At 43.8% G+C, this 13,525-nt stretch overlaps 1 protein-coding gene across 6 annotated transcripts in view; it reads right to left on the reverse strand.

Moving 5' to 3' along the window:
- Positions 1-13,525, reverse strand: part of PCDH9 (protocadherin 9) — a 912,396-nt gene that overhangs the window by 794,784 nt on the left and 104,087 nt on the right. Inside the window, exon 3 of one of the 6 annotated variants that reach the window (XM_075128892.1) lies at positions 10,791-10,886. The exons of the other annotated variants lie outside the window; for them this stretch is intronic. Within the exon in view, the coding sequence (XP_074984993.1) occupies positions 10,791-10,886 (96 nt within the window). The remainder of the gene's footprint in view (positions 1-10,790; positions 10,887-13,525) is intronic. 6 annotated transcript variants of the gene reach the window in all.

Raw genomic sequence — 13,525 nt, forward strand, 5'->3', positions numbered from 1 at the left:
TAAGTAGATCTAAGCTACGTCGATTTGAGTTACATTATTCACGTAACTCAAATTGTGTAGCTTAGATCAACTTTTCCCTGTAGTGTAGACAAGGCCTGAGTCTCTCTGTGCCTCAATTTTGCAGTTTTAAAGTGGGAATTGATAACATTTCCTTACCTCACAGGCGGGGACATGGAGGAACGTTCTGGGGGACATGGCATGCCAGGGTCAGCCCCCACGGGGAGCAGGGATGGAGTGCCTCGCAGCCCCTCTCTGCTCCCAGCTCTGTTTCCTGGCCCCGCTCCTGGCCCTGGCCCCCAACCGCAGCCTCACTCCCAGTCCCTGGCTTCCAGCATTCGGCCCCATTTCCAACCACAGTCCCCAGCCATGGCCATGATCCCATAGCCCTACAGCATCCCTACTCCTGGCCCCAGCTCCTAACCACAGCTCTGGCCCTGCTCCCAGCCCCAGCTCCCCACCCCGGCTCCCAGGTAAGGAGGGGGGGGCATGAGCAAAGAAGTTTGGGTACCACTGTACTATGGTAATAGGGGCTACATAAGATAAGTAGCTGGATCCCCATTGCATCTTGCCAATGGGGATTTTTGTATCAACTTCCAATAAGACTTAAAACTAAGTCCTGAGAAACTTTGGTACTTTTCGTAACTGTCATAAATATAAAGGGAAGGGTAAACCCCTTTGAAATCCCTCCTGGCCAGGGGAAAACTCCTCTCACCTGTAAAGGGTTAAGAAGCTAAAGGTAACCTCGCTGGCACTTGACCAAAATGACCAATGAGGAGACAAGATACTTTCAAAAGCTGAGAGGAGGGAGAGAAACAAGGGGTCTCTGTCTGTCTTTATGCTGTCTTTGCCGGGGATAGAACAGGAATGGAGTCTTAGAACTTTTAGTAAGTAATCTAGCTAGGTATGCGTTAGATTATGATTTCTTTAAATGGCTGAGAAAAGAATTGTGCTGAATAGAATAACTATTTCTGTCTATCTTTTTTGTAATTTAAGGTTTTGCCTAGAGGGTTTCTCTATGTTTTGAATCTAATTACCCTGTAAGGTATCTACCATCCTGATTTTACAGAGGTGATTTCTTTACTTCTATTTCTATTAAAAGTCTTCTTGTAAGAAAACTGAATGCTTTTTCATTGTTCTCAGATCCAAGGGTCTGGGTCTGTAGTCACCTAAGCAAATTGGTGAGGCTCTTTACCAAACCTTGTCCAGGAAGTGGGGTGCAAGGTTTTGGGAAGTATTTTGGGGGGAAAGACATTTCCAAACAGCTCTTTCCCAGTAACCAGTATTTGTTTGGTGGTGGTAGCGGCCAATCCAAGGACAACGGGTGGAATATTTTGTACCTTGGGGAAGTTTTGACCTAAGTTGGTAAAGATAAGCTTAGGAGGTTTTTCATGCAGGTCCCCACATTTGTACCCTAGAGTTCAGAGTGGGGGAGGAACCTTAACAGTAACTCCATACCATAATTTATAGTATCCTTCTTTACATTCTGTCCCACATGCACAGCTGAATAATGGTGGTGTTGCTCTCTACCATTCTGTATCTCATGGGTGTTGGGAGATATTCAGTTAAATTTGTGAAACGTTTTAAGTTTCTTGAATGTAAGGCGCTACATAAGAATTAATGTTAGGTGAATGCACTTCTGACACAGCGCCCTACCATTCCAATTCATTTAAGACAACCCAGCAAAGCCCTCTTTTATAACATAAAAGTGTGGCCTAATGTTTTAGGGAAATAAATTGTTTAGGGTGGTACATACTTATGTGGCTTATATAGCTAAGCAAAGTGGAATAAAATTAAGAAAAGATAACAGTAGATTCTGGCTTCCGCAACATGATTTCAACTAAGAGGAGAGGGGCAGGGAGCCCATATCCAGACTTTACTTGCTCAGGGGGCAGCTAGAATGGAAGTGCTGCATTAAAATGGGCTAGAATGGCCAGAGGCTTCTCCCACAGGGGCGTGGCTTGAGGGAATGGAGGTGTGGCCAAGGTCTCCAACTCCTACACAAGGGTTACAGTTCAGAGAGCAATAATTGGAGCAGTTCATATTGCATATCTGAACAGAAAGTTTAAGAGCTACTCCTAAGCATGCTCCCCACCGTGCCCAGACGGCATTCTGCCTGCTTCAGCTCCCTGTAGGCAGTACGGTTCTTCCCACTGCCACTGTGCAGTACAGCTCCACTGCCCCATTACTGAAGTCCTACTGTAAAAAACACAGTAGAGTCCTTAGGCAGGATATCATGAAACATTTCCTAACGATGCCAGGTCTGTTAGATTGTGAAGCAATCTCCCCACAGAAGTGGTTGGAGCCACATGACTGGGGACATTTAAAACAGGATTGAACAAGGTACTAGAAAATATAGCACTGTAAGGAATGAACAGCATTGGGAGTGGGGACGACTAAATGCCTACTTCCATCTTTCTCCTACCTGTTCGTATCTTCTCTGATTCTTCAGACAAGATTCTATGATTCCAAGTGTAAGGCTCTAGGGGAAATAATAGCTCTATCTGGAGAGAATGCTGAACAATTAAGAGAATGCTAATAACAGTTCCTACCCAGAGCTCAGTATGTAAATCTAGATTTTCTTCCCCTCTCATGAGGCTTTCATTACACATTAGATTATGCTGGTTAAATATGACCTATGGTTTTACATAAAAGGGCTCCCACAATCAGTTCTAGTGACATTTATATGCTTCTCAGCAACTAGACAATGACCCTCACAATGCACTGTCTGAAATCATGTCACAGCTCTGTCTTTTACTCTTGATTTTCCACTGGGAAATACACATTTTCTTTTTACAGCTCCGTTAGTTTTCAAGACAGGTGAATGGAGAATGAGGTCAGTATATCAATGGTTTTCAGTACATTTTAAAAAAATGATACTTCTTGAGCTTCCTAATGACTCTCATACTAATGAGGCTCATAATGTTATTATCTAGCCAGAAAACTTTCATTATAATTTAAAATTTATTTCTCACATAGCAGAAGCCACATATAAGCTGACTTAAAGAAACACTCAGGTAAAGGTGATAGTACTATATTGGGACTTTTCATTAATTAAAAAAGAGGTCTCAGATTCACATGAAATTACTGTGATTGTATGAGATAACATATGATAATTGCTAGCTAGGCATCCAGCCATTTATGAATGCAACCGTTCCGTCTTCATATATAATCATGATAACCGGCAAGCCAATGCACATACACAATTGCACACATATCTCAGGACTGGTTTGGATTTTGTTTTGTTTTTTTCAGTGTAGGCCCTTTATTTTTCAAAAAAACACAAAGAAAATATATTGAGGGTAATTCTAATACCATTAGTTGCTGCAAATAAAATATAGCATTCACCAGGAAAATAAGAAACGTGTCAGAGGAAGAAGCTACTGTTTACAATCAGAGAAATCTTTGTCTTGGCTAATACTGGAAAAATTTGCAGTTATGTGCATTTTTAGCTCAGGATCTCAAAGCCTTCACAAACAATAGTTAAACAAGACTCACAAAACTCCTGCGTGGTAGATCTAATTAGTGGGGAAACTGAGGCACACAGACGTTAACTGATTAGTTCAAAGTTAACGGCACTGAAAGTTAACGGCAACTCCATCAACAGTATTTATGTATAGTTCTTAGGAGGCTGTACTGACACCCCCCAGTATCTGAAGACTCCCACCTTAGTTAGATTAGAAAAGTAAGCTCCCTAATGGACTTCATAATGTCTTCTCCTTTCTCTGGTTTTACAGGACTAAGCTTATAATAGGGATTTTACTTTGGTTTTTCACTCCTAGGCTTCAGCTACTTACAATAATATACTCCTTTCTTTCCTTCACATTGAGCAGACAAGTTACCACAGTAGCTAAAAGAACAGAAACTCCTCTTATTTATTTTTCTGCCTCTGAGTGAGATGAAGTATTTTACATTATACAGTTCCCCACTCCTTCACCACAAACTCTTGCATTTTCTGCTAACACTGGAAGAGGGAAAATGTCTGTTTATGTGAGCTAGGGCACTCCTCAAAATGAGATGATAAACCTCAAGTAGCTGTGTCAGAGAAATATTTATTTTGTTTAAAATTAATGGAACAACTCTTAGATTACAACTGGAACACTATATTGTAAATCCGATTACTGAATAATATTGCCTTAGAACAAACACTGTCCTGGGACACACATTTGCTGCACAATGAAACTTCCACAAAAACAACTATGGAGTCTGTTGCTAATCATAACAACTGCAAAACTAGAAATGGGTTTACCTCATTCAACCTGCTTTGGGCTTAACCCTATGAAACCATGCAAGGCAGCCAAAAATCTACCATGAAGGCTAAAATTAGTGGGAGTCACGTTTAGGCCCTTTCTTGGACTTGTTTTTCTCTATTATCATTAACGCATCATATTTTTAGACCAAACTAAATACTATATGATCCTGTTAACGATTCTTCTTTTGCCAAGGAGAAGATCACATAGGAATTGTCATCACAGTAATTAGGTTGTTGTTGTACTGACTTGGCATGTGACAGCTAATGCATTCCATTAGTGGAATTGTAGCCCTGCAGGCTTGTGGGGAACTTAACTTCAGACAAACAGAAGACCTGAGAAGCTACACCTTCAAGTTAACTCTCTTCTGTGCTTTTTTAACATTGAAATGAAGCACTATCAAAACTCATTATCTTCATAAGAGTGGAAGACATTAAAAAAAATAAAAAGTGGAGGAACTGCACTGCCAAAACAGGGGCAGTTGGATATTCTGAAATTTTTCCAGAACTCCAGACACGCCAATCAAAGATAATGCAATGCAAGAATATGTGAGTGACACTTCAAGCTGCATTCATAAGCAACCTGCCTCATTCAAAGTCAATGAAGAGACCTTACAAGCCCATACTGAAAGTTATTGAAATGTGACTGACATCTCAAAGGAAGGGTATCAACAGGATAGAATGACCCTGTGCTGAAACACAGCAAGGTTAATCAAAATTATGGCAGTTGAGAGCCACAATGATCTCCCTTAGATGGAATTTTCTTATTCATAGCACTCAGTGGGCTACTCTCTCCTTTCCACTACCTCTGCCACTAACATTTACATCCCAAGCGTCCATCATTTATTGTCAATTCCTCTTTTGGTTCCAATTTAGAAAGAGGAGATAGTTGATAGATACTTGTTGTCAGTCAGGGGTTCTATATAACTGAACAGTGGGAGGTCTCTCTCTTCCTCTCTTGAATTTCCTTAGGATTCCACAGGTGCCATGGCATAGGCTGAAACAATGTACCACTGTGAGAAGGATGAGAAGTGCTGGAGATTCTAGATATTGTTCAAAAGGGACTGACTAATGCTGAGCTTAGTGATTTATAGAACTCCTCTGCATTTTCACAAAGGGCCATGAGTAAGTAAATTTTTAGCCTGTCTGCTATAGTTATGTATGTTCTCAAAATTAAGAGCGACACTGACCAATCTACTGCTTTCTAGCTGACTGAGGGCAACTAATTTTCCTTTTGGACGTGCCCATATCACAAACTGCAATGAACCTTTTTTTAATTTTACAGTTCTGTGAGGATAATTTGTGGAAACATGGCATTAATCATGATTTATCATCTCTGCTGCTATGTTTATATTGTCAACTGGAATACCTGTGCAGCTTTTTTTTTTTTTATAGACCTGAGGAGCACACATGATATGTCATCACATAGCAAATAACAGAGCAAGAGATTGAAGAACAAAAGAATACAGTAAGTTCATGATAAGCATGTTTGCAGTTTCAAACATTTATGCTCCATCATTAAAGTAATTATGATTTATATTTATACTATTCAAGAGACTGTAGGGTAGCAGCGATTATATAGATATATGTTGTATATTTTTTTCGTTTTTAGTCAACAGTTTTGCTCCATCCAAGTTTAACATTTTCCCTTCAAATGTTTCTTTTTCCCTTATCCTACCAGCCCATTGCAATATGCCAATGAAGGAAATAGCACCATCTTGACATTGCATATGATTAGCTAAAAGTGGGAGTGGCTCTTCCTTTGGCTTCCTTCCCTTCTCTAGAAGGCAAACAGTCTAGAGCAGTGGTTTTCAAACTTTTTTTCTGGTGACCCAGTTGAAGAAAATTGTTGATTCCCATGACCCAATGAAGCTGGGGATGAGGGGTTTGGGGTGTGGGAGGGGCTCAGGGCTGGGGCAGAGGGTTGGGGTGCGGGGATGAGGGCTGCAGGGTGAGGGCTGGGAATGAGGGGTTCAGGGTGTGGGAAGGAGCTCTGGGTTTGCTCAGGGGGCTGGGGTGCGGGAGGGGGTCAGCTGGGGGGTGCAGGCTGTGGGATGGGGCCAGGGATGAGGGGTTTGGGGGGTCAGGGCTGGGGATTGGGGCGTGGAGTTGGGGTGCGGGCTTACCTTGGGAGACTCCTGGTCAGTGGCCAGCAGCAGGTCCAGCTCCTAGGCAGAAGTGCGCCAGCAGCTCCGCGCAGCTCTCGCCCGCGGGCATCTCCCCCACAGCTCCCATTTGTCGGGAAGCCGGTGCTCGGGGCAGGGGCAGCGTGTGGAGCCCCGTGGCCTAGGAGCTGGACCTGCTGCTGGCTGCTTCCAGGGTGCAATGTGGTGTCAGAACAGGTAAGGACGAGCCTGCCTTAGCCGGGCAGCACCACCAACAGGACTTTTAATGGCCCAGTTGGCGGTGCTGACCATAGCCACTGCAACCCAGTGCCTTACATTCCGCAACCCAGTACTGGGTCATGACACACAGTTTGAAAACCACTGGTCTAGAGTGTAATCTGCTCCTTCCCTAGGGCTTAGGAACCCAGTAACCTACCTACTAACCTAACCGTGTAGTCTGTATCTGTCAGTCTCTTTCTGTAAAAAGAAAAGGAGTATTTGTGGCACCTTAGAGACTAACAAATTTATTAGAGCATAAGCTTTTGTGAGCTACAGCTCACTTCATCGGATGCATACAGTGGAAAGAATGCCACTAGCCATCACCTTCAGCCCCCAACTCAAACCTCTCCAACGCATCATCAAGGATCTACAACCTATCCTGAAAGATGACCCATCACTCTCACAGATCCTGGGAGACAGGCCAGTCCTTGCTTACAATCAGGCCCCCAACCTGAAGCAAATACTTACCAGCAACCACACACCACACAACAAAAACGCTAACCAAGGAACCTATCCTTGCAACAAAGCCCATCGCCAACTGTGTCCACATATCTATTCAGGGGACACCATCAGAGGGGCTAATCACATCAGCCACACTATCAGAGGCTCGTTCACCTGCACATCTACCAATGTGATATATGCCATCATGTGCCAGCAATGCCCCTCTGCCATGTACATTGGCCAAACTGGACAGTCTCTACGTAAAAGAATAAATGGACACAAATCAGACGTCAAGAATTATAACATTCAAAAACCAGTTGGAGAACACTTCAGTCTCTTTGGTCACTCCATTACAGACCTAAAAGTGGCAATTCTTCAACAAATAAACTTCAAAAAGGGACTGCTGAATTGGAATTAATTTGCAAACTGGATACAATTAACTTAGGCTTGAATAAAGACTGGGAGTGGATGTGTCATTACACAAAGTAAAACTAGTTCCCCTTGTTTATTTCCCCTCCTACTGTTCTTGTAAAGTGATGGAAATGGCCCACCTTGATTATCTCTACAAAAGGTTCCCCCTTCTCCCCCCTCGCTCTCCTGCTGGTAATATCCTTTCCTGATCACTCTTGTTACAGTCTGTATGGTAACACCCATTGTTTCATGTTCTCTGTGTATATAAAATCTCCCCACTATATTTTCCACTGTGTGCATCCGATGAAGTGAGCTGTAGCTCACGAAAGCTTATGCTCAAATAAATGTGTTAGTCTCTAAGGTGCCACAAGTACTCTTTTTCTTTTTACGGATACAGACTAACACGGCTGCTACTCTGAAACCTACTTCCACAGAATGACTGTCTGTACCCATTTCCAAATCAATGGCTGAACTGAATCTAATAAAACATTTCCACTATGGAATCAGTCTGCAAATCATGTATTTAATTAAAGAAAAATTTACTAAATAATACCCTTTTTCCCCCAGGAAAAAGATAAAGGAATAATAGGATAGCACAATGCTTATTTCCTTATTATAAATTATTTTTAAACCAAAGATGGGGGAAAAAATCAAATGTGGGAAAGATCACCTTGGGAATAAATTATATCAAATGTGACCAGCAAGAACTTTTCTTTTAGGAAGAATTATGATTTAATGTTTAATTAATCCTATCCATTTCTGCCTTTATGGGGAGGCAGAGAAGAAGAGTCTGCTTTATAATGCAGAAAATTAAATATTAAAAACTTGGGGCCTATTTGACTTTACATTTTCTTGTTATGAATGGGTATTTTCACTGTAATTCATTTCCCATAAGCTACAAGAGACAGAACTGCTTATGGCACCTCTGCTGAACTTTTGTATTTTGAATGAACCTTTGATACTACTTTGCCATCCTCAAAACAAAACAAAAAATTATAAACCATTTAATTTATTAATAGGATCTTTAAAACTCACATTCAAACTGATGCAGGTTAATCAAGATTTTAGAAGACTGGGAGTAACTTCAGAAAGACTGAGCAAGGCTAGGTGATTAAGAAACACAATAGAAGATAAAATTCAGTGTAGACAAGAGTGAGGTAATACACATGGGAAGAAATCATGTGAACTACTTTTATACTTATGTAGGTTCTAAATTAACTGAAACTACTCAGTGGTATTAAGAACATAAGAATGGAGTTAACTATCTGGAGTGATTTTGTACCATCTGCAGACTTTGCCACCTCACAGTTTACCTCCTTTCCAGATCACTTATTAATATGTTGAACAGCACTGGTCCCAGTACAGATCTTGAGGGATCCTGCTTTTTTCCATTCTCCACTGTGAAATCTGACCATTTATTCCTCCCCTTTGTTTCCTATCTTTTAAACAGTTGTTGATCCATGAGAGGACCTTCCATCTTATTCCATGACTACTCACTTTGCTTACAAGCCTTTGATATAGGACCTTGTCAAAGGGTTTCTGAAAGTCCAAGTACACTATTATACTCCTGGTGGAATTCTGCACTGCTGCACATGCAGAATTTATGTCCCCCCACTGATTTCTTTGCTTTCCCTGCAGAAAATTGACTTTTGGACAGGGAAGCAAAGGGAAGCCACAAGAGTGGTCACGTAACCCTCCTCAGCAGTATGTTTCAGGTGGCCAGGGCAGTCAGCAGAGAAGGAAATCACTGTGGGGCAGAGGGCAGGACTGGGGAATACGCGGCTGGTGGCTCCTACCCTGGGCCAGGCTCAGCTGCTAGTCCCAGCTGGGCTGGAGAAGACAGAACTTCCTCTTCCCCTGCACAGCATCCAGGGCTGTGTCAGACCCACCCCCAGATTTCTCTCCCGGCTGTAGGAAGCTCTTCAAACTAACTCTGTCACCCCTTGTGCTTCCTGCGCTCATCACTCTCCAGCTGCAGAGGGAGGGATCACTGTACAGGGAGCTGCTCCCCCATCTGCCCAACCCCCGTGCATCCAGACCCCCTTATACCCAGAGCCTCCCACTGAGCCTCACCCCAACCCCGCACCCAGAACCCCGCCCCTCCTCCCCCGGACGAGCTGCACTCCCCCTGCACCTGGACTACCCCGATGAGCCAACTGCACCCAGATCCTCACTGTCCCAAGCCCCGCTCCCCCAGCATCTGGACCCCAACACTCATAGGTGCCGACTTCTGTTGGCGCCGGTGGGTGCTTGACCCGCCTCTGCCCCAGGCCCTGCCCCAACTCCACCCTGCCCTGTGTCCTCCTGCCCCCATTCCAACCCTCCCCCAAAGTCCCCGCCCCAACTCCACCCCTCCCTGCCCCTATTCCGACACCTTCCCCAAATTCTCACCCCAGCCCCACCTGTTCCCCGCCTCCTCCCCTGAGTGTGCCACATTCCTACTTCTCCCCCATCCCTCCTGGAGCTTGCTACAGCTGTTTGGCAGCAGCAAGCACTGGGAGGTAGGCAGAGAAGTAGGGACACGGCGTGCTCAGGGGAGGAGGCGGAGGAGGAGGTGAGGCAGGGTGGGGAGTTTGGCTGCTGGTGGGTGCAGAGCACCCACTAATTTTTCCCTATGGGTGCTCCAGCCCCGGATCACCCACGATGTCAGTGCCTATGCCAACACTGAATCCCCCAGACCACCCTACCAAGCAATATCCTCCCCCACACCCAGACACCACCCCTCTATACTTGGATCCTGCCTTGCTGAGCCTACCTGCCCACACCTGGTGCACTTGGCATGGCGGGGCAGGCCTCTGGGTGTTTCTGGGGCAGGCCTAGTCCTTGTGCTGTGTCTGGGTGGGTGCAACCTCACCCCTGAGTCCGTGACCCAGGGGAAGCTGCACAGTGATCTCCCATCTCTGTGCAGTCAGTGGCCTGTGCTTCCCAATGCCATGCTGGAGCTTCCACATTTATTTGACAAATAAAATGTGCAGAATTTTGCAGAATTTTAAAAAATTGTGTGCAGAATTGTGGGGTTTTTTTGCGCAGAATTCCCCCAGGAGTAAGACTATATACCAACTGGATTATTCTTGTCCATATGCTTGTTGACACCCTCAAAGAATTCTAATAGATTGTTGAGGTATTATTTCCCTTTGCAAAAAATGTGTTGACCCTTGCCCAACATAGCATGTTTACCTATGTGTCTGATAATTCTGTTCTTTACTACAACTTCCAGCATCACCTCTGGTGTCTCTTAAAATTAGTGTCACATTAGCTATTCACCAGTCATCTGGTACAGAAGCTGATTTAAGCAATAGGTTACATACCACAGTTAGTAGTTCTGCAATCCCATATTTGAGTTCCTTCAGTGATACAGCATGGCCAGAGGGCAGCAGGAGTGTACTAGAAGGGAGCCTTATTCGCTGTAGAGGGAAGAAAGTTTGCTGTAGACTAATTAAAGCACCTGAAGCCAATTAAAGCACCTGAAGCCAATTAGACCACCTGAAGCCAGACACGATACCCCTGCACTTCCCCCACACACACACCTGCTTCAATCAGACCAGGAGGAGTTGGAGCAGAGAGCAATTTGGAAGAGTTGAAATAGAGGAGAGTTTGGAGAAGTGCTGTGGCTGGCTAGAAGACCAAGACCCTAGGTAAAGAGACACCCAGCTTGTGCAGAGAGAGAGGGCAGGAAGCCCCACAAGCTGAAGAGCAGGAGAGGGAAGTAGCCCATGGGAAGGAAGAATAGTTCAAGTGGTTTACCACTATCCCTAGGGCCCCTGGGCTGGGACCCGGAGTAGAGGCCGGGCCCGGATCCCTCCCTCTCCACTACCCTTCTCTGGGTTACTCGTGGGACATTGGATACCCTAGTTCAGGGGCAGGAAACTGCGTCCTGAACCCCACCCCCACCCCAAAGAAGAGGAAGCACAGAATGCATCATAATTGTACCGGCAATTTTCCACACTTCAGAACTCCTGGATGAATACCATCTGGTCCTGGTGACTTATTACTGTTTAATTTATAAATTTGCTCCAAGACCTCCTCTACTTCACCTCAATCTGGGACAGTTCCTCAGATTTATCACCTAAAAAAAATCTGTTCGGCGTATAAAAGTAGTCAAAAAAGAAACAGAACAGAATGAATAAAGGGATGGAAAATTCAGAGTACTAAAATGGTTAAAGAACAATAATGAAAAGAATGCCTGTATATACATACATATATAGATAGATAGATTTGTGGAACCTTAAATACTCTGTTCAGTTCTGGTTACTTTGTCTCAAAAAAGAAGAATTTTTTTAAAAAATCCAGAGAGGCAATGAAAATAACTGGAAGCACAAGAATATTTCCATATGAAGAGAGATTTGAAAGAATAACAGCTATTTATTTTGGAGAGAAGACCAAACAGTAATATTGTAAAGGTATATAAAGTAAGGAATGGCCACTCTCCCCTTTTTGTCTCTCTCTCTCTCCTTACCAGCACTTCCTTTTTTGATCTCCTCTCATTTATCATCACAGTGCCAATACAAGCAGCACCACTATTACTCTATTGAGGGATGATTCTGCTTCAGTGCTGCTTGGACAATTACCAAAGATGCAGGAAAATGTGGGATTCTCAAGATTCAACACTGCCCTTTTTAAAGCCCTGTAAAAAGTAGGAGAACAGTTCTCAACTCAGAAACATTCTGCACCTTTCTTACTGCTCTCCACCCTCTCTGGACAGGCTAACAGAAGCAGCTATGCTTGAGTGGTCCTTGAACTCAGGTGAGTACCATTGTGCCTGACCCCTGTGTGAAACCTGATCCTCCACTGAAAGCTCTTTTCATTGACTTCAGTTGGCACAGGATCAAGCCCTGAGTGAGAAAGGAGTATAGGTCAGAAACACAGGCTCCTTTTACACTCATCCATGCATTCCTCATCCTTGCAAAGGTAGGCACAGCCCTTAGTTTCAGAAATCATTTATAATGGGCTTGGGAGCTTGGGCCTCCTTTCTTCCTCCCCTCAATGCCTATGCCTTCCTAGCTCCATGTAGTCCTTTCAAGTGTTCTTTTTGCTTCCTCTTCTTTTACCATCAGTTTTTCTCAGTTACCCATCTCATCCAAAAAGCCTTTGTCATCCCTACCTTGAAAAAACTTTCAAAGTCAATGGCCTTCCCATTCTCATTGCTCTTGATCTTCCTGCTGTGTTGGAAAATCGGTCACTGGCTCATCCTCCTCTCCTTTTGCTCACTGTGGCTCTGTTCTCTACGGATTTCCCTTTCATTGGATGGATCAAGTTTAAATGGAGCCCACATCAATCACAATTTCAGCTCTCCCAGACAGACACGTCCTCCAACCCCACTAGTATTTACTCTCCCTCCCACCCTTGAGCCCTTGACTTTACTCTCAAGGGAGGCAGAAACAGTCAGCAGCCAGCTGAATGCTGTGTTGCACCAACTACTCTAAATCTAACTTACTCAGGTTACAGCCAGGCCCCATCTGACTAGAAGATTCCATTCCAAGTATTCAGGAACTTTGTATTAATCTACCCCTGTTCTCTAACCTCAGTGATCAGTTCCCCGTTGTATGCTTTAGGGGAGAGAAGAGTATTCGTCATCAATTTGTGTCCTTCTCTCTTGTCATAGTTGAACAGAGTTCCATCCTTGACCCATTCCATCTCTCCCTATATATGCTCTTTCTCACTGGGTACCCAGATACCTCTTTGTCTTTGAGGCTCAGGGTTTGTCTACACAGGAAAATTGCAGCCATTTATCTTAAGATTTGATTTTGAACCAATTTAATTAAAGAGTGGAAAGGCTGTGTGGAAACTTATTTTGGTTTAAATCATGTTTAGCTTGGTTTGACTTAAGCTTAAAGCAGTATAAATTTTTTGCACCAGTTTAACTAAATCAGATTAAATAATTTAAATTAAACTGGGGTAACTTCTGCATGTAGACAAAGCCTAATTCTCCATCCCTGACTTTTAGCCACCTGCCCAGTCTAGTTTCTCTAGCTACCCACCTCTCCATTATCTGTCCATTTGCATCCTGTTTCTTTGGACAGCTCATCATCACCACAATGCGAGT

This window comes from Caretta caretta, chromosome 1 (genome assembly GCF_965140235.1).
Source record: "Caretta caretta isolate rCarCar2 chromosome 1, rCarCar1.hap1, whole genome shotgun sequence".
Lineage (NCBI taxonomy): Eukaryota > Metazoa > Chordata > Testudines > Cheloniidae > Caretta > Caretta caretta.